This window comes from Pseudorca crassidens, chromosome 19 (assembly GCF_039906515.1).
Source record: "Pseudorca crassidens isolate mPseCra1 chromosome 19, mPseCra1.hap1, whole genome shotgun sequence".
NCBI classification, from domain to species: Eukaryota; Metazoa; Chordata; class Mammalia; order Artiodactyla; family Delphinidae; genus Pseudorca; species Pseudorca crassidens.
The window spans coordinates 51,458,868-51,479,769 of NC_090314.1; the positions used below are offsets into that span (position 1 = coordinate 51,458,868).

General features: G+C 42.2%; 1 protein-coding gene across 5 annotated transcripts in view; it reads left to right on the forward strand.

Moving 5' to 3' along the window:
- The window catches only part of B3GNTL1 (UDP-GlcNAc:betaGal beta-1,3-N-acetylglucosaminyltransferase like 1), a 120,732-nt gene that overhangs the window by 6,006 nt on the left and 93,824 nt on the right, over positions 1–20,902 (forward strand). For all 5 annotated transcript variants that reach the window (XR_010937578.1, XR_010937579.1, XR_010937580.1 and 2 more), the window contains exon 4: positions 14,365–14,429. Coding sequence is in view for 2 of the 5 variants with exons in the window: in XM_067716315.1 (XP_067572416.1) it covers positions 14,365–14,429 (65 nt within the window). In the remaining 3 variants the exon portion in view is untranslated. The remainder of the gene's footprint in view (positions 1–14,364; positions 14,430–20,902) is intronic.

Below are 20,902 nucleotides of genomic sequence, written 5' to 3' on the forward strand. Positions count from 1 at the left end.
AGCACTTTATTATTTTTTATGGTAGTGTGAATGGAATTGTTTTCTTAATTTCCTTCTCAGATTGTTCATTGTTATTGTATAGGAAAACTGATTTTCCTGTGTATTGATCTTGTATCCTGCAACTTTGTTGAACTTGTTTATTAGCTCTAGTAGTTTTTTTGTGAGTTTTTAGGATTTCCTATATTTAAGATCATGTCATCTGCAACAGATAGTTTTACTTATCCCTTTTTAACTGGATGCCTTATTTCTTTTTCTTGCCTAATTGCTTCAGCTAGAACTTCCAGTGTTTAGTAGGAGTGGAGAAAGGAGACACCCTTGTCTTGATCCTGATCTTAGGGGGAAAGCGTATGGTGTTTCACCATTGAGTATGATGTTAGCTGTGGATTTTTGTAAATACCCTTTATCATGCTGAGGAAGTTCCCTTCAATTCCTAGTTTGTTGACTGTGTTTTTCTTTATCATGAAAGAGGATTTTGTCCAATCTTTTCTCTGCATCAACTGAGATAATCATGTAGGTTTTTTTCCTTCAGTTCTATTAAGGTGGTATATTGTACTGATTGATTTCATATGTTGAACCACCCTTGCATTACTGGGATACATCCCACTTGGTCATGGTGTATAATCTTTCTAATACGCTGCTGGATTTAGTTTGCCAGTATTTTGTTGAGGATTTCTACATAGATATTCATAAGGGATATTGGTAGGTAGTTTTCCTTTCTTCTGATGTCTCCGTCTGACTGTAGTATCAGAGTAATGCTGGCTTTGTAGAATGAGTTAAGAAGTGTTTCCTTTTCTTCTATTTTTTTTTTTGAAGAGTTTGAGAAGGATTGTTGTTAATTATCTAAATGTTTGGTAGAATTCACTAGTGGAACTGTCTGATCCTAGGCTTTTTTGCTGTTGTTGGGAGATTTTGATTACTGATTCAATCTCTGTATTTGTTATAGGTATGTTCAGATTTTTTACTTCTTCTTGAGTTAGTTTTGAGAGTTAGTGTGTTTCTAGAAATTGTCCATTTCATCTAGGTTATCTAATTTGTTGGCATACAGTTGTTCATAATATTCAATTATAATCTGTTTAGGTTTCTGTTAAGTTTAGTAGTAATGAACCCACTTTCTTTTTCTTTTCTTTTCTTTTCTTTTTTTTTTTTTTGGCCGTGCCTCACGGCTTGTGGGATCTTAGTTCCCTGACCAGGGGTCGAACCCGCACCCCCTGTAGTGGAAGTGCAGAGTCTTAACCACTGGACCATCAGGGAAGTCTGCCCACTTTCATTTTTTATTTTAGTAATTTGAAGCTTATTGGTTCTTAGTCTAGCTAAAGGTTTGTCAATGTTGTTGATCTTTTCAAAGAACCAACTTTTGGTTTCATTGATTTTCTCTGTTGTTTTTTTAGTCTTTATTTCATTTACCTCTGTTCTGATCTTTATTATTTCTTTCCTTCTGCTAGCTGTGTGTTTAATGTGTTCTTCTTTTTCTAGCTCCGTAACATGTAAAGTTAGGTTGTTGACTTGAGATGTCTTTTATGTAGACATTTATATATAAATTTCCCTCTGATCACTGCTTTTGCTGCATCCTGTAAGTTTTGGTATGCTGTATTTTTATTTATCTCTTAAGTATATTCTAATTTCCCTTATTTGACCCATTGGTTATTTAAGAGTAGGTTGTTTAATTTTCACATATTTGTCCTTCCGTTATTGAATTCTAGTTTCATTCCATTGTGGTCAGAGAAGATACTTAATCTGATTTCAGTCTTTAAAAATTTTTTGAGATATGTTTTGTGGCCTGACATGTGGTCTGTCCTGGAGAATGTTGCATGTGCACTTAGGAAGAATGCAATGCAATGCTGTTACTGAGTAGAGTGTTCTGTATATGTCTGTTAGGTCTGTTGGTTTATAGTGTTGTTCAAGTCCTCTATTACCTTACTGACCTTCTGTCTGGATGTTCTATCTATTATTGAAAGTGAGGTGTTGAAGTATTCAACTACTATAGTAGAATTATGTTTCTCCCTTCAATTCTGTTCATTTTTGCTTCATTTATTTTGGGGCTCTCTTGTTAGATGTGTATAGTTTTATAATTGTTATATTTTCTTGATTGACCCTTTCATCAGTATATAGTGTCCTTTGTTTCTTGTAACAATTTCTGACTTAGGGTTTATTTTCCCTAGTACTAGTTTAATCACTCCAGCACTTTTTTGGTTGTTGGTTGAATGGAATATCTTTTTCCATCATTGCACTTTTGACTTATTTGTGCCTTTGGATCTAAGATGAGTCTCCTGTAGCATTTAAATGTATCATGTGTTTTTTTAATCCATTCTGCCAATCATTGCCTTTTAATTGGAGCATTTATATTTAAAGTAATTACTTTCGAGGAAGGACTTTTGCCATTTTGCTGTTGTTTTCTATATGCTGTCTATCTGTTTTATTCTTCAATCCTCCATCAGTGCTTTCCTTTGTGTGTAATTGGTTATTACTAGTGTGCCATTTTTATTCCCTTCTCATTTCCTATTCTGTGTATTTGTAAGTTATTTTCTTAGTCATCACTGTGGGGATTACAATTAACATCTTAAATTTATAACAATCTAATTTGAATTAACATCAACTTAACTTTAATAGTGTATAAAGCTCTGCTCCTGTACAGCTGTGTACCTCCCACTTTATATCATTTTTGTCACAAATTACATCTTTATTATTTGCCCATTAACATAGGTTTATAATCATTGTTTAATGTGTTTTTTAAATCATATGGGAAAAATACAAACTGAAAGTAAAATAATACTGGCTTTTATATTTAGCTACATAGTAATCTTCATCAATGTTTTTCATTTGTTTGTATGATTTCAAGTTACTGTCTAGTGTTCTCATTAGAGCAGGAAGGACTCCTGTTAGCATTTCTTGTAGGGCAGATCTGTTAGGGAATATCTCCCTCAGCTTTTGTTTATCTGCAAATGTGTTTATTTCTCCATTTTTGAAGGATAGTTTTGCCAGATTCAGAGTTTCTGTATGTTATAGACCCAATAATACATTACTTACATATTGTTTTTTTAATTAATTTCTTATTGGGAGTATAGTTGATTTACAATGTTGTATTAGTTTCTGCTGTACAGCAAACTGAATCAGCCATACATATACATATATCCACTCTCTTCTAGACTCCATTCCCATGTAGGTAATTACAGGGCACTGAATAGAGTTCCCTGTGCTATACAGTAGGTTCCTATTAGTTATCTTTTATATATAGTAGTATGTGTATGTCAGTCCCAATCTCCCAATGTATACTCCCCCTTCCATAAGTTTGTTTTCTACATCTGTGACTCAATTTCAGTTTTGTAAATAGGTTCATTTGTACCATTTTTTTTAAATTGGGGTATAGTTGTTTTACAATGTTGTGTTAGTTTCTGCTGTACAGTGAAGTGGAGTTCCCTGTGCTATACAGTAGGTTCTTATTAGTTATCTATTTTATACATATTATTGTATATATGTCAATCCCAGTCTCCCAATTCATCCCACCCCCCATCCCCTGCTTTCTCTCCTTGGTGTCCATACATTTGTTCTCTACATCTGTGTCTCTATTTCTGCCTTGCAGACTGGTTCACCTGTACCATTTTTCTAGATTCCACATATATGCATTAATATTGGTTTTTCTCTTTCTGACTTACTTCACTCTGTGTGACAGTCTCTAGGTCCATCCATGTTGCTGCAAATGGCATTATTTCATTCTTTTTTATGACTGAGTAATATTCCATGGTATATATGTACCATATCTTCTTTATCCATTCCTCTGTCGATGGACATATAGGTTATTTCCATGTCCTGGCTATTGTAAATAGTGCTGCAGTGAACACTGGGGTGCGTGTATCCTTTCGAATTATGGTTTTCTCCAGATATATGCCCAGGAGTGGGATTGCTGGATCATATGGTAGCTCTATGTTTAGTTTTTAAAGAAATTGCCATACTGTTCTCCATAGTGGCTGCATCAATTTACAATCCCACCAACGGTGTAGGAGGGTTCCCTTTTTTCCACACCCTCTCCAGCATTTATTGTTCGTAGATTTTTTTTTTTTTTTTTTTTGCAGTACGCAGGCCTCTCACTCTTGTGGCCTCTCCTGTTGCGGAGCACAGGCTCTGGACGTGCAGGCTCAGCGGCCATGGCTCATGGGCCCAGCCGCCCCGTGGCATGTGGGATCTTCCCGGACCGGGGCACAAACCCGTGTCCCCTGCATCGGCCGGTGGACTCTCAACCGCTGTGCCACTAGGGAAGCCCCCACCCATTTTTTGATTGGGTTGTTACATATTGTTTTATACAATTTTTTTTTTTTTTTACTACTGCTACTTCAGTTAGCAGAAGAAAGGAGAAGAAATATGCATTTATGTTGTCTTTTATAATTAACAGTTACTTTACTGGTGCTCTCTTTTTTTCTTTCATGGATTTGAAATACTCCCTGGAATCACTTGGGGTCAATCTTTTTAATCTAAAGAACTTCCTTTAGTATCTCTTGTAAGGTGAATCAACAACAATTTCTCTCAGTGTTTGTTTATTTGGAATGTCTTAATTTCTCCTTTATTTTTGAAAGATAGTTTTGTTGGATATAGGATTCTTGGTTAACAGTTTTTTCTTTGAGTTCTTTGAATATGTTATCCCACTGCCTTCTGGCCTCCATTGTTGGCGCTGAAAAGTCAACTGTTAATCTTATTGAGATTTCCTTTTTTTTCCCTTGTCTCTTTTAAGAGTTTCTCCCTGTTTTTGGCTTTCAGTGTTTTTACTATGATGTATCTAGTTGTGAATCTATTGAGTTTATCCTACTTGGAGTTTGTTGAGCTTCTTGATTGTGTAGATTAATGTTTTTCACTGCATTTGGAAAGATTTTAGCCGTTATATCTTTGAATATTTTTTGTGCTTATTGCTCTCTCCTTTTCTTTTGGTACTACTATTATGCATATGTTAGTGTGTTTAATAGTATTTCAGATTTCTCTGAGGTCGTGTTTATTTTTCTTCATTCTTTTTTCTCCCTGTTCTTCAGATTGCATTATTTTTATCCATCAAGTTTGCTAATTTTTCTGCCGATTCAAATATACTGTTGAGTTCCTCCAGGGTATTTTTTAGTTAGGGTGTTATACTTTTCAGCTCTAGAATTTCCAGTTGATCCTTTTTAATAATTTCTGTCTCTTTATTGATACTCTTGATTTGATATGACATTGTCTTCATACCTTTCTTTGCTTCTTTAATTACGGTTTCCTTTAAGTCTTTGAACATATTTATAATGGTTACTTTGAGGTCTTTGTTAAATCAGACACCGTGATGTTCTCACTAGAAGTTTCTGGGCCTTCTTTTTATTCGGTGTCTGGGTAATGCTTTCTTGTTTCTTTGCATGTCTCCTAATTTTTGTTGGAAACTGGACATATTAGATAATATATTATAGTAACTCTGGGTACTGGTCCCCCCCACCCCGACTAGGCTTGTTATTATTATTGACTTGTTTGCTTGTATATTGACTGGTTGGATAATTTTAGTAAAGTCTGCTCCCCTGCCCTTGCAGTGTGAAACCTCTAATGATCTCTCTCAGGAATACAGCGCTGGGTGTACCCACAGTCACCCTGAGGTGGCAGTGGTGTGGGCTGGCCTCTCTCTCCCTGACCACACCCAGCTGTCAAGCTCCACTTATTGCTGACTGCTTTACTGTTTTCAACAATACCTAAGAGCATAAATTGCTATATAAGAATAATTCAAGTGAATTCATATTCCTTCAAAGGAGTAGTTCTTGAGGTCAGTGTTTAAAGTTTGTTCTGACACCAGGAGGGCTCTTCTCAGCTGTCTCTTACCCGTTTATGTCTAGCAAACTGGTCGTCCCACAGTTTAGCCTATATTGCCAATGAATCTACCAATCTCCTTTACCAGCTGCCTCTCACCACTGTTTTGGGTGTACCCTAGGGCTTGACCTTCACATCCTGTTGCAGATGAAGCAGGGGGTGGGCAGTTACCCCATGTCTCTCTCAGTATGGAACCCCCACCCCATAAACTAGGGCAAGGGCATTTGGGTCCCCAGTATCCTTGGTGATACCATTCCCAGTGTAGACAGAGAGTCCATCCCAGCATGGGGGCTGAGTGGGAGAAGGGAGCCCCACTTTTCAACTGCACTTGCCTGGGACGCAGCCTCAGCAACAGGTACCTGGAGCCAGGATGAGAAATGCTGATGCCCTATGTCTCCCAGAAAAATAGCTTTCTGTCGGGCCTAGCAGAAGAGGGAACCCTGTATTTTTGGCTGTACCTGTCTGGGGTGGAGTTTCCTTCTTGGGGGAGGGAAGGAGCAGGTCTTGGCTCACATACCTAGACCCTCACTATTACTAAGTTTTAGTAGATTTTCTTGAATAAATATTTTTTTCATTTGCTGTGTGTTAGGGCCATTTCCAGAGACTGTAAATGGTTGGGTTTTTTAAAAATTATTTTAAAAATAATTTTTAAAAATTGAATTATTAAAAAATAATTTTTACCAGTTTTGCTGGCAAGCAGTCTGTGGAACTTGTGCTGTCAGGCCAGCTCCAATCAAAATTTCTTTTGGTTCTATTTTATCTCCTTTGTTGGCTTATTAGCTATAATTCCTTTTTTGCCTTGTTAGTGGTTGATTTGGAGTTTACAGAATATACTGTCAACTTACCAAGTTCCGCCCCTCAAATGTGTGTACAACTTCACATATAGTGTGAGAACCTCATGACAGTACATGTCCTTTTCTCCCCTCTTACCTTTTTTGCTGTTGTTGTCATGCATTCTACTTTTACATGTACCATAAACCCCACAAACGTTGGTATTAACTTAGTTTAAACAGTCAATCATCTTTTTAAGAGATTTAAATAATAAGAAAGAAAATTACTCATTTACTCATATAGTTAGTTTTTAGTGCTCTTTATTTGTGTAAAGCCAGATTTCCGTCTTCTATGATGTTCCTTCTGCCTGGACTTTTTAAAACATTTCTTGCAGTGATGGTCTACTGACGATGAATTCTTTTACCTTTTGTATGTCCTTATCTGGCATGTTTGAGTGTTGGCTGGTGGATCCTGTGATGAAGAAATTTCATCACAAGCTTTATTATCCTTCCTTTAGTCCCTACTTGCTGCCCCCAGAGCACCTCCCCATACAGGTGAGCGTGCCCCTTAGGTAACCTGCCTGTACTGCTTTTGCCCACCCCCCACCCCCCGCTTCCCTTACTTCTGTTCATCCTTCCATCTTCCTCTGTTCCGTGCAATTCCTTTCCTTTTTGGAGTGGACAGGGAGAAGAGAAGGAGGAGGCCTGAAATGGCCGTCTTCTGTGTTTGTGGGAATAGCTTCTCCCAGTCCTGGTGCTGCCTCCTGAACCTGCTGTTCTTTTGCTTCACAGCGATGGAGGGAGGGGCGGGCAGTCAGCTCCCCACACAGTGGCGGGTGGAGGAAAGAACACAATCCAGAAGTTCTTGCCAAGCGAGCCTCTGGACTGTGGTATTTGGGTTTCCGTCCACGTCAGGGTACAACCTCCTTCTGTCTCCTCTCGAGGTTCTTGCAGTTTTTAAATCGGAAGTTCAGAGTCTATGATCTCCTTTTGTTTCTAGTGTTGGACTTGGGTAGAGAGGGTAGACTACCAGTTTCACTGGTTCCCTGTCTTGTCCAACGCTGATGGTTTTTCACATTATCTCAGATTTTCTATTTAGGTAATCTAATCCTGAATAAATATTATAATTTTGTTTCTTTATTTCTAATTTATTCTTTATTTTTCATATATTTTTTTGGGGGTAGAAGAACAATGTGGAATCACATTAATGAATCCTTTTATTATGCTGGCTTAGTGGGAATGTTTGTAGTGTTTCAGTGCTAAAAGTATGACATTTACTATTGCTTTCTGATAGATACCTTTATCAAGGTAACTTGATATTTCTAATTTAGTAAGCCTTCATAAAATGAGGCATCAGGGACTTCCCTGTTGGTCCAGCGGTTAAGACTCTGCACTTCCAATGCTGGGGACGTGGGTTTGATCCCTGATGGAGATCTAAGATCCCATGTGCTGCATGGTGTAGCCAGGAAAAAAAAAAAGAGGCGTCAGTGTAGAATTTATTAGACGTCTTTTAGTTGTCTGTTAAGGTGATTGCCTATGTTTTTCTCCTAACATTTTTATTGTAGTAAATTACATTAGTATTTTTCTTAACAGTGAACCACTCTTGCAGTGCCAGAACTAACCAGCCATAACACTACAGTATTTTCATACAATGCAATTATTCGGTTTTCTTAAGGATTTTGACATCTATATACATATGGAACGTTGGTCTGTAGTTTTTTGTGTGGGTTACATGTCTGGCTCAGGGGTGAGAACAGAAGGTCTTGGACTTGCTGATGTAGCTTCATGAGAGCAATAACTGTGTAGAGCAATTCAGCCCACTTTTGCCTCAAGCTCCCGTGTAAACTAGCCTCACAGCCTGCATTTAGATAGCAGGAAAACCGTTTACTTATTTTCACGAATAAATGTCTACTTTGACTAATTACAGATTTTTTTTTTAATACCAGTTTGTGGTTAAAAAAAAAAAAAAGAAAATTCAGGCACACAGAAAGGTCTGCAATGAAATGTAATAGCTCCACGCCCTAGGAGCAACCCGTGTTTTTTAGTTCCTACTGGATTTATTTAACTCACAGTGTCAGTTGATACTTGCTATGAAAGAGGAAACATTTAGCCCACTGTAGGTTCTTCACACTTCCCTTTCTCTTTTTTCCCCCCTCAGAGTTTTGGTTTGTCATAATATATCTATATTGTCAGGGCTTATAATCTTTACATTCTGTTCTGTAACTCTTGTTGTTTTATGTACTTGACTTAGATGATTCCAACAGCTTAAACCTTGCAAAAACAGCACTAATGGTTTTTTAAGTAACTGTTATTCACTGCAGACCACCTAGTGGATTAGACTTGGAGGAGGAACTGAAATAAATCTGCTGCTAACCCCGTGCTGCACACTGAGGGGATTCCCAGGTGTCAGAATCTGTGGAGCCTTTAAAAAATCTTCTGCTTTATTCCCTTCTACTGTATACACATGCACCATTGTTTGGTTTTTTTTTTTTTTTTTTACTTCTCTTTTTATTGTATTTAATTTTCTTTTCTTTTCTTTTTTTTTTTTGCGATACTCAGGCCTCTCACTGTTGTGGCCTCTCCCGTTGTGGAGCACAGGCTCCGGACGCGCAGGCTCAGCGGCCATGGCTCACGGGCCTAGCGGCTCCGTGGCATGTGGGATCTTCCCGGACCGGGGCACGAACCTGTGTCCTCTGCATCGGCAGGCGGACTTTCAACCACTGCGCCACCAGGGAAGCCCCTAATTTTCTTTTTAATTGTGTTCCTTTTTAATTTCTCTTAAGTACTTCTTCAAATAATTTTTTCATATCCAGTATGTGGATGGTAAAATATTTAGAGTATTTACATGTCTAAAAATGTCTTTATTTTGTACTTATACTCAATTGGCAGTTTGTCTGGGTATAGAATTCTAGGTGCAAAATAATTTTCCTTAGAATTTTGGAGGAGTTGCTTCATTATCTTCTGGTATCCCCTGATTCTAGTAAGAAATCTTATGTAAGTCTGATTCTTGTTATTTTAAAGGCATCTTTTCTGAAAGTGTCTAAGATTTTTCTCTTTATGTTTTGAGTTTTGAAATTTCATGATGCTGGGCCAAGTTGTGGTTGTTTCTTCATTCATCCTCTGTTTCTGTAAAAATGGTTCGCTTTGCATTTTTAGCTTTAATTGTAATCTAGTGTGCTTCCAGTAGTTTGACTTTACAGTTTTCATATAAGACTTGAAAACAATATGCCTGCACACATTGCTAGAGCTGAAAGTGGAGGCAGGACAGATGCTGAGACTGTGGCTGGTGGGGTTGAAGGTAGAGGTAGGGCAGATGATAGGCTGGTGGACAGGTTCCTATAGGCTTTAGGAGTCATGTCTTTCTTTAAAAAGTAGTCCTCAACTTTGGTAGCATGTTAGAATTGCCTGGAGAGGCTTTAAGAGTCCTGATGCCTGAGTCCTACCCTAAGATGTTCTTGTGTAATCGGTCTGGGGTGCAACCATGGCATGCGTGTTGTAAAAGCTTCCCAAAACATACTGAAGCGCATCCAGGGTTGAGAACCACTCCTTTAAAATCCTCAGGAATGGTGTAGCTTCACCTCCGTAGTGAGCTTGGTCTTAAGGGAACCTTGTAGCTCCCGACACAGCTGAAGGTTTGGGATCCCTCTGGAATACCCCTCAGATGAGATCCAGGGGGGTGTTAGCTCGGCTATGAGATCCTGTTCGAACCCAGCGGGTGACTTGCCAAAACAAAGGCTCGCAGCTACTCAGATCCTTTCCAGGTGGGTGGGTGGGTCAGTAGGGTGTGGCATAGGATTGAAGCATTCAAGGTAGCTCTCAGGGGAGAGGTGTGAGCGGGAGAGGCAGTTCTACTCTTTCTAGATGCCTCTTGTCCTCCAAGACCCCTTCTCATCTTCCCGCTTTCTCTCTGCTCTTTTCTGCTGGTGTTGGGTGGTCGGGGGACTCAGTGGATCTCACTTGCTGATTCTTGCTTGTGCACCTTGCAAGCTCACGTGGGTCTCGCCTGAGTCCTGATTTACTCAGAGTTCACACTGCCCCCCTCGATGGCACAGCTGGGATCGAGCTCTCTGGGGCCCGCCCTCAAACAGATTTAAGCATCTCTGAACACTGGCTCTCAAGTAAGATAGTGTGCTTCTCCACGAGGGGCTTAAGTGCATCTCCTTCCACTGAGGGCAGCCAGGGCAGGTGCCCTTCACTTTACCTTTTGCAGCTTCCTGCCAGCATTTTTTTTTTTTGGAAGGGGGGCAAGTAGAGGGTGGATGTTGGTGAAAATGGGCTAAGAAATAGTTGGGCTTCAGAGAACGAAGCAGAGACTTCTCTCCCAGAAAGTGCTCCCCTGCCCTGCCTTGCGTTCCTCACAACAGCAGCCAGTGCACTCTACTTAGGAAAGCAGAAAATTGTCTAAAATAGTTTAGAAAAAATTGTTAAATCAGAAATAATTTTAAAATCTTGGTCTTTTAAAAGAAGAAAGCCTTTTCCCTGCTATTTTAGAAGGTTCCTGTGGAAAGACCGTGTTCTCTGACATCGCACAGTGACCCCACGCAGAGATGCCTTGTGGTAGGTGAGGGCAGCACACGGTCCTGCCTTCTGGTGCAGCCTCTGAGGTGCCGAGGATGGGCGACGGGGCAGGTGCTCGAGCGAGGGGGCTCTGGAGCCGCTGCGGGGTTGGGTCCACTGCACCCACCCCGCGCCTCCGTTTCCTTCTTTGTGAACAGGCTGTAGCAGTAGGTGCCCGTGTGGGTGTCGGGAGGGCGTAAGACAAGCTGATGTGTGCCGGGTTCCAGAGGAGGCCACACACGGTGGGCCCTTGAGAAGTCTTAGCAGCTGTTCTGTTATTGTCTTCCTCCTCCTCCATCTCATGCATATTTTTAGTATCTTCCCCCGAATTATTTCTTGTTTTCATTATCTTTAGTCTGTTTGAAATAGAAAATTTTTTATACGTCAGTTATTGTGCGACATCCATTTCAACCTGCTTCTGAAATGTGTGTAAACAAATGGTGGTTTTTGAAACTACTGTGAGCAACCTTTCAAGATATTCTTTAATTAAGATGTTTCGCATCTTCCATAGTTGAACAGAAGTAATTTAAAGGCATTTTGATGACTTGCGATTGCTTGTCTAATCTCCACTTTAAAAGCAAGTTTTATCATTCATAAAACACTTTTTAAAGAGTAGATATAACTTGAGCCATATCGTATTTGTATGTATTCTATAAATAATAAAAAAGTAAGTTGTAACATTGTGAAGAAATGATTCTGCTGTCTCACTGAAGTTGGATAAAGCAAGCGAATTCATGGGAATCCTGTGTTACACATAATAAAACAGTTAATTTGGATTATGTCAGAAAGGACATATTTTCCTAGAACAATATTTTCTTAAATAGGAAATGTTATATCGACTATTGGATAATGTAGATCCAAAGTGTCTATTTTCAGGAGTGTTGGGTATTTAAATTGGGTTAAGATTCATTTACTATTATTTCATATCATAATAGAGCAAAACATTTCTTAATAATGTGGTCACTTGCTAAAATTGAAATAAAACACAATCCCACCCTCTTCTCTCCAAGAGTAAGGAATGTTAATATCGCACCGAGGCGGGAGTTTTTCCTGCTGTGGCCATGACAACCGACTCCCCTCACAAAGGGACAGACCTCCCCAAACATCAGGCCCTGGCACAAACATTTGACTTTTCAAGGCAATAATATTAAAGCAAATTCCTTATCTTTGCCAAACACAAGATTCATCGTGAGAAACTTTCAGCTTCCTTAGTAGATGCATTTTCCTTCATTACCCAAATTCTTGGGTTTGATATTTCCCCTTCTAAAACCCAATGCTAATAAAACCACTTTTTAAACACAGCCCCTGTTAATTTCAGCGTGTCTTTTCCCATTTTTCGTTTTGATTCCATGAGCTCTTTCTCTGGGCCTGCCTTGCTTTGTGGTGATGATGGAGATTTACCTATAGTTGCTATAGGTCAGGAGCCAGGCCCCTGTCTCCCCTTGTGTGCATTTCCTTCTCTTGCTTGTTATACCTGTGGTTCTTTGAAATCTGTGACTGTCCTGCTAACTGGTTTGGGTTGGCTAAGCTCTAGGATTAATGCTGGAAATTAAGGTGCTACCTCATGTGAAAACAGCCAAAGGCACTGCTCTAGGTCACACCCTTTGACGCCCTGCATGAGGGCCAAGGTCCTTACTTCTGGTTGCAGTGTGGTTTGTTCCAGAAAGTGGCTGAGTAACAGGAGGGACCTGCCTTCTCTCCCTGTTCCCCTTACAGCGGAAAACTGAGGAGCACCTGGGGTGAGGCCTGGGGCAGACACTTTGCTGGTGTCCCCTGGGACCAACATTTTTCGGGTTGTCTCAGCTCTGAGTAAGAGGGATTTATTGTTTTAACTCTGCCCACACCTGTTCTGCTTTGTGCGACTTTCCTCGGTGGCACCAAATCTAAGTGTCTCTGTAATACGATTCAGGCACCAGAATTTCCTTTCTAGGGAAGGTGGGAATTGTGCCCCTCGAAGGCCCCTTGGTCCCCTCTTTTGGACTAAGTGCCTCCTCTAACCTGCCCCGCCCTCAGCATGTAGACCGAGCTTGCTGTGTGTTCATTTCTGCGCTCTGTTCCTTATTCGGAAGCCTTATCCTGGCTGCCCTCCCTTGAAAGCTGCCGGTCCTCCCCATGCTGCTCACTGCCCAGTTCATCACTCAGAACCCCATTCTCTCGATGTAAACTCGCGTCATCTCTCTGGCCCCCTCTGCCGTGGTCTCGTCTTCTCTCCATAAGCCTCCCTAGAGCTTCCCACCGTTCATTTGGCATTTAATATAGGTTGTCGGTTACCTCTCCTTCCAACTCAGGTCTAATCTCTGAAGGCAAGGATTCTAAAACATTTCTTAAGATATAATATCCATACAGAAAAGTACACCTATCATCTTTGTACAGCTCAATTAATTTTCACAAACTGAGCACACCGTGCAGCCAGCACCCTGATGAAGAGCGACATCACCGGCCCAGAAGCCCCCCTCCCCAAGGGAAACCGCTTCCCTGATTTCCAGGTGCGCAGGTGAATCTGCTGCCTTTGTGCTCCGTGTGCCGTCCCCACATGGTGCCTGCTCCCTGTGCTCAGCGGTGCAAGGGGCACCCACGCCGCGTGCGGCCACGATTGTCCATCCTCCTTGTGTATTTTCATACGCGTGGTGTATTTTCCATCCCAAGAGGGGTTCTTGTGCCGATCATGTCTTGGTGAAGTAGGGTCTGTACCTCCCGGAAGAGCTGGGGGTCCCAGTATGTGCAGGAACAGTGGACACTGACAGGGCCTGTACCTCATCACTGAAATACGTGTTCAGGTAACTGCCCACGAAGTGTCCAGTCCAGTGAGCTTCTACCAGCTGATCACACGTGTGTATGTGGCCCCAACTGCCGGGTAACCGTATCGTGACTTTTATCAACAGAGACTTTATAGAAAGTGTTCCTGCCAGTTCTTCTCAAGTCCTTCCATTCAGGGACATTGTAATTTTGTTTTTTAAAAGTATTCCCCAGGGTTTAGCTTAGTGCTGTACTGGATAAATGTTTGCTGACTTTATTTTCCTCCTGTGAGCACATCCTGCTTTAACACTGGTACTGGGTGGACTGTTGTCTCTTATCATTATACTTACTCCATCAGTTTCTTCTAAAGAGGCCTGATTTTTTAGTTGGTGGTGCAGAATGTTCCTAGCTTTCCTACTGTGTGCATCACACTGAATTTTATGAAAGAGAATTCATTGAAAATTGAATTCTAAAAGAGCTTTTCCTTTTCTTCTTTAAACAGTCGGATATTCTAAAAATCAAGCCATAGCACAGAGCTCAGGATCTTACCTTTGCTTTTTGGATTCGGTAAGTAACTCTTTGTTTTATTTAAAACGTGTGACTATATGTTTTGAATAATTAAGAGGTATTACATTTTAGTGTGGTTCTTGAAAATCATTGTTCTAATACGTTACAATCGGCCTTTAAGGTTGATAAGTCGTTGCTGTTTAATTGCTGTAGCACCTAATGAGGGAACTGATTTTTGATAAATAGGGTTACATATAGACACAAAATTGCACAGCAGAGAAACATATAAACAAAGTGAAGATAAGCTAGGAAGGTCTTGACAAATACAATGCTTAAAAGATTAATAACCTTAAATAGAAGTAACTCATGCAAGTTGGTGAGAAAACACAAAGAAAAATGAGTGGTAGATAAATAGGAAAGGACAGGAGTTGATACTCTCAGAGGTAGACATGCAAACAATGACCTTTAAAAAATGTTACATCGTTTGTGATCAAACACAAATTAAATTAACTGAGATACTACTTTTAAAAATCAAATTAACAAAGTTCTCTACAAATGTAGATACTCAGTGTTTGGAAATGCAACGTGAACTGGTAGCATTGACAGCATAATTTTGCATTTTGTATTAAGAACTTTAAAAATGCTTGTGCCCGGGCTTCCCCGGTGGCGCAGTGGTTGAGAGTCTGCCTGCCGATGCAGGGGACACGGGTTTGTGCCCCGGTCCGGGAAGATCCCACATGCCGCGTAGCGGCTGGGCCCGTGAGCCATGGCCGCTGAGCCTGCACGTCTGGAGCCTGTGCTCCGCAACGGGAGAGGCCACAACAGTGAGAGGCGCGCGTACCGCAAAAAAAAAAAAAAAAAAAAAAAATGCTTGTGCCCTTGACCCTGAATTTCACTTCTAGGTATCCTTGAAATTCTGAAAATGATTTATGTACAAAGAGGCTTTAGTGTTATTTATAATGACAGAAAATTAGTTAATGGAAACAAGTTAATACTGGATAGTAGATTAACAGTGAAGTGAATTGTGGTCAATCTGTATGAGAGAATTACTGTAATGCTCATAAAGAATTTTTAATAACATGACAGATGATTATGATGGGTGAGAAAAGAACACATAATTGTATGTGTAGTGTATACTCAACTATAGATTTTCTTTTTAGTGACTTTAAGGCACTCTGAGAACATTTATCTGTATGCAGTCTTCCCTTGGGCTCCTCCAGGTCTGGGGGTGAGGCGCTGCTCCAGGTCTGGGGGTGCAGGGCTCCTCCAGGGTGGGGCTACACTCCTTTTGTCTGACCACTGCCCTTTGGGCTCATTTTCCTCTACGTTTATTTGTTTTGTTCCTTTGATTTTCCATCTTTGTGGTTTTGTTTCTTCTGCTGTGTTCAGGCTCATCCTGGTGCTCGACCTCTGACCTTAAATTGGACCCCGAGCTCCTTGCTTGCAGCCCCTCCCTTCTCTGAAGTGCAATGTAAGGCAATTGTTTTCTTCTCATGACAGCTGTGGGGTATCCCATAAGTTCTGAGCAGAAATTTTAGTTATCATCGTTGTTTTCCAGTTTCCATGGTGATTTCTTTTCCTCTTTGTGAATTTAGGTCCCAGGGTCTCAGGGGCACAAAACTGGATGAACCCTGAACCTGGGTTCAGGATGCCTCCTCGTCACTGGTCCATGCATCCGTCTTGTTGTTTGCTTCTGTGTCCGTGACTGTGCCTGCATGTTTATTTTGATAATGCTCGGCACCTGTGAGCCTGCTGTCCGAGGCTAACGTGAGCTCCCGGCTCCGACCTCGTTATGCTGACTTCTGCTCCTGGCAACCGCCACATGATGCCCTGTCCTCACCCACTGCTGAGCGTTTTGGTATCTATGCAAATCTGAGAAAAATCAATTAAAAGTTCTCAGTTGTGTTTAACTTTATAAAAAGAGTACCAGGCTGTATATAATATTTTTGAACTTTTTAAACTTAAATTGTTAAGGTCCATCCATGTCGTTGCACGTCATTATAGTTCATCCTGTTGTTTTAAATTGAGGTAAAATTTATATACAGTGAAATGCAAGATTTCAGCGTGAAAACTGTGTACAAAGTGAGCAATGTGAGGGTTTTGACACTTTTATACACCCCTATAACTAACAGCCCAGTCAGGGCGGAAGATGTTTCCGTCATCCAGAGCTGCTTCCAGACAGCGTGAGTGAAGCCACATGGTGTGAGCACCTGCGTTTAGCTTCCACGCCACGTCGTGGTCCCCCGTGACTGTGAGGGGTGGTGGGTCGCTCTGTGCTTTAACCCGTGGTGTGAAGCTACCACAGTTAGTTTCTGTGCTACTGCTGGTCGACATTCGAGCAGTTGCCAGTTTGGGTTATTTTATTTTATTTTTAATTAGTTAATTTATTTGGCTGCATCGGGTCTTAGTTGAGGCATGCGGGCTCTCTAGTTGCGGTACACGGGCTTCTCTCTCTAGCTGTGGCGCACAGGCTCCAGAGCATGCGGGCTCAGTAGTTGTGGCACGCAGGCTCTCTAGTTGTGGCACACAGGCTCTAGAGCGCGCAGGCTTGGGTTGCCCCACGGCATGTGGGATCTTAGTTCCCTGACCAGGGATTGCATCTGCTTCCCCTGCATTGGAAGGCGGATTCTTAATCACTAGACCACCAGGGAAGTCCCCTGTTATTTCAATAAAAGTGCCATAAACATCCTGATGTAAGTCTTTCTGTGGGTGTGTGTTTCCCTTTCTCTTGGGAAGATACCGAGGGGCGGAGTTGAGGAATTGCAGGTGAAGGGACCTGGCGGGTGCAGTATGGCCGCTCTGTGTCCCTCCACCTTCTCCCAACATTGATGGGTCAGCCTTGGTTTCAACCATTCTAGCAGATGTGAAGTGCGTCTCCTTTGTTTTCATTTACATTCCCTGATGGCTAGTGACGTTGAGCACCTTCTCATCGGTTTATGGGCAATTCATAAATCCTCTTTTGTGAGATGTCCAAATCTTTGCCTATTTTTTAAAAAATGGGTTGTTTGTCTTATTCGTGAGTTGTGAATGTTTGTTGTGTATTCTGGATACAAGTCCTTTGTCAGATGTGTGTTTTGAGTATTTTCTCCCTGTCTGTGGCTTGCCTTTTCATTTTTTAATGGTGTCTTTTGATGAGCAGAAGTTTAAGTCTTGATGAAGTTCCAATTATTGATTTTTCTCTTTTATAGTTAAATTTTTTTTCCTGAGAAGTTTCTGCTTGCCCTAAAAGAGTTATTCTCTTGTTTTCTTACTTTTATGTTTAGACCCATTATCCACCTTGTGTTCATTTCTGTGTCTCATGTGGTAGGAAGCAGGCGTTAATTTTTTCATATGAATATTAAGTTGCACCAATGTTGACGAGACTTTCTTTTCTCAATTGAATTCCCTCCGTGCTTTGTTGAGAATCAATTGGCCATGTCAGTGTAGGTTTATTTCCAGACTTTCTGTTCCATTCTGTTTCTCTATTGTCTGCAGCTCATTCATTCGTCTGCTGTACAACATTCCACTGGGCAAACACACTGCGTGTATTCACCCATATGCTCCTACTGAAGGGCACCCGGACCGCTTCCACGCTCTTGCCCTTGTGAATAGCTGCTGTGGACGTTCTTGCATGCACCCCCTGTTGTACACGTATGAGAGTTCCTCTTGTATTCACACCCAGAAGTGAGCGTCCAGGACTCAGGGGATGAGCGGGTTCGTCTGTGAGAGAGGAGCTGTGCTGCTGTCATGTGGCTGGAGACGTCCATCCCTTCTGGCAGGTCATTGTGGGTCCCGAGCCTCCCCAGCACTGGGTGTCCTCAGGCTCTTAAATCTTGTCCAGCAGGTGGGAGCAGAGTGGAGCCCCTCTGTGCTTTGATTTGTGCCCCCTGATCTCGAGCTGTGGTCAGCCTCACTCCACGTCAGTTGGCCATGTGAGTTTCCTCTTTTCGTGACACGTGTTTACATCTTTTTGCCCATTTTCCTTTTTCCAACTTTGAGAAGAGTGGCAGGGATAGTACCAAAAACTCTGTTTTGAAGGCCAGCATTGCACCCATCAGCCCGGAGTACTTCCGTGTGTGTTTCCTGTAAAGAAGAACGTCTCCTCCGACCCAGAGCAGGAATGTCTCGCCGACAGGTGGCTGATACTAGTGCCCACCTCATTCACGTTTCATCCAAGGGCCCCAGAACCCATGTTGCCTTTACCTGGGAGTCTTTCATCTCCTCCTCTGGAGCATTCCACAGCACCTCCCTGACTTTCTTCATCTTGATGTTTTCGAAGATTCCCAGGCACTTTTGTAGAATGCCCTTAAAACTGAGTAACGGTGTTGGGCCAAGTGTCTCTGTCCAGAAATCTCAGAAGGGGTGCTGCCTTCTCCTCACTGTCTCCTTGGGTGCCTGTGATTTTGATTTGCCCCAACCCTGACGATGCCCTCTGGTCACTTGATGAAGGAGGCGTTCCCTGTCTGGGAACGGAGTGTGAGGATGGTGGCAGGGTCTGCGGGGAACAGGCCTTGGCCCCTGAGTGTGTACTTGTGGGAAGAAGATGGCTGTGGTCTCCAGTGAAGGCTGGGTGCGAGTGTGCCCGCTGTGTTCCGTCTCAGCACGGGAGTGATGCCAGCGCTGCACAACCACAGATGGTGCATCAGAATGGACCATTTCTGCATGAAGAATGGGTTCATGAGGCCCCTTTGCTGGGGCATCGAGGTTGCATTTTGACTTGTTAGCCACCTGGGATGCAGTCTGGTGCCCGTGTTTGGATTCAGAACACATTTCACTAGGAGTGACAACATCAGGGGAGACCAGCTCCCATGCTGCTCCTGGGACTGGAGTTCATTCATTCAGCAAATCGGTACCTGGATGTGCCAGGTTCAGCAGCGGGTGCAAGGGATACAGCAGCGAACAGACAGACGGAGACAGCGAAAGCCAGAGCTCAGGTGACTTCAGGCCCTGTGCCTCTGCTGCCTCCTTAGCCTCCCCTGAGAGCGGCCGCTTCACCTCCTGCAGCCCACGCCCTCGGGCCCTGCCCTTTCTCTCTCTCATGCACCTGCCTTACCCAACACACCATCCCCTCCGGCTTCTCAGTGATGCTTTCACCCCTCTGTGCAGTGGTGGGGCCTGCCTGCGCCTGGGATTTCCCACCCCCAGCACTTCAGATCTGCACACGGCATTTATCACCTTCAATACTGCGTTCTTTATTATCGTCATTGTCTGCCTTCCCTGATAGAATGCCAGCTGCACACAGGAGGGAATAGGCCCTGTTTTATCACTGATGTTTCTGAAGCACCTGGAACTTGGCAAATAGTAGGTATTAATAGATACTTGTTAAATGAATGAGTGGAGTTCGGGTTTATGTGTTCAATTTAAATGGTTCCGTTAGACTGAATTAGATACTTCTGTATACTTATCTTGGAACCCAGCCATCCTGTTGGCTGTCATTTCCATGGAGAGCGATGTTCTGAGTTTCTCAGTCTGTTTACAGATTGACTTTCAGAGCCCATCACTGTAGTGCAGCCCTTCAGAGAGTGTGCTCTTAGTAGCTGTCCTGCAGGCTGCTGCCTGGGGGCCAATAGTGCCTTTCCAGAGTGTTGGAAGGGCCTCCCGGGGTGACCTCAGTGTCACTCCTAGTCCCAGATGTGTCCAAGGATATTTGTTTTGGAGAAAAAGCAAGTCACACAAAGACCCCGATTATCTCAGAAGGTGTCTGTCAGCAGTGTTTCGGGTGAGCAGGAGGTCGACATCCATCCCCTTGTGGGAAGTTGAAGTCCGCGGAGACAGTCCCTCCAAGCCCAGGAGGCAAAGCACAAAGCTCAGGGACACAGGGATTTGCCCCAGAAGAAACCCATGCAGAGTGGGGCTGGTGCCTCCCACGAGGGCCTGCGGGGCTCTGGCCTATGGCCTTCAGACAGAGGACCCACGCTGTGTGATCTGGGCACCATCATCAGGAAATAAATTCTACTTAGAAGGGGGTGTCTGTGGCCTTTCCTAAAAATGTGTTTTGCATTTGCTTATGTCGTCTTTGATTTCTTTCATCAGCATTTTGTGGTTTTTGGATACAGATCACGTACATACTTTGTTAAGTTTGCACCAACATACTTCATTTTCTTTGGAGCAGTTGTTTGTGGACATAATATCTCTAATTTCTATGTTCGTTGTTAGTATATAGATATGTGATTATTTTATGTGTTGATCTTGTAGAACTCACTGGTTCTAGGTTTTTAGATTAGATTCCTGAGGATTTTCTAGGTGGACAATCACATCATCTGCAAATGGGAGCAGTTTTATTTCTTCTTCTCTCATCTGGAGGCCTTTTATTTGCCTTTCTTGCCTTATTGCTCTGGCTGGAACTTCCATGCACGTGGAGCAGACATCTTCACTGCCTCCTGACCTGGGAGGAAGCAGTAGCTTTTCACGTTGTGTGTCATCCTCTGTTCCTAACTTGCTCAGAATTTTTATCATGGACAGGTGTTGGATTTTGTTGCATGCTTTTTCTGTGTCAGTTGGAACTTACTGGTTTTTAAAATATGTTTTTTTACCAAAGATTTCTAAGATTTTTT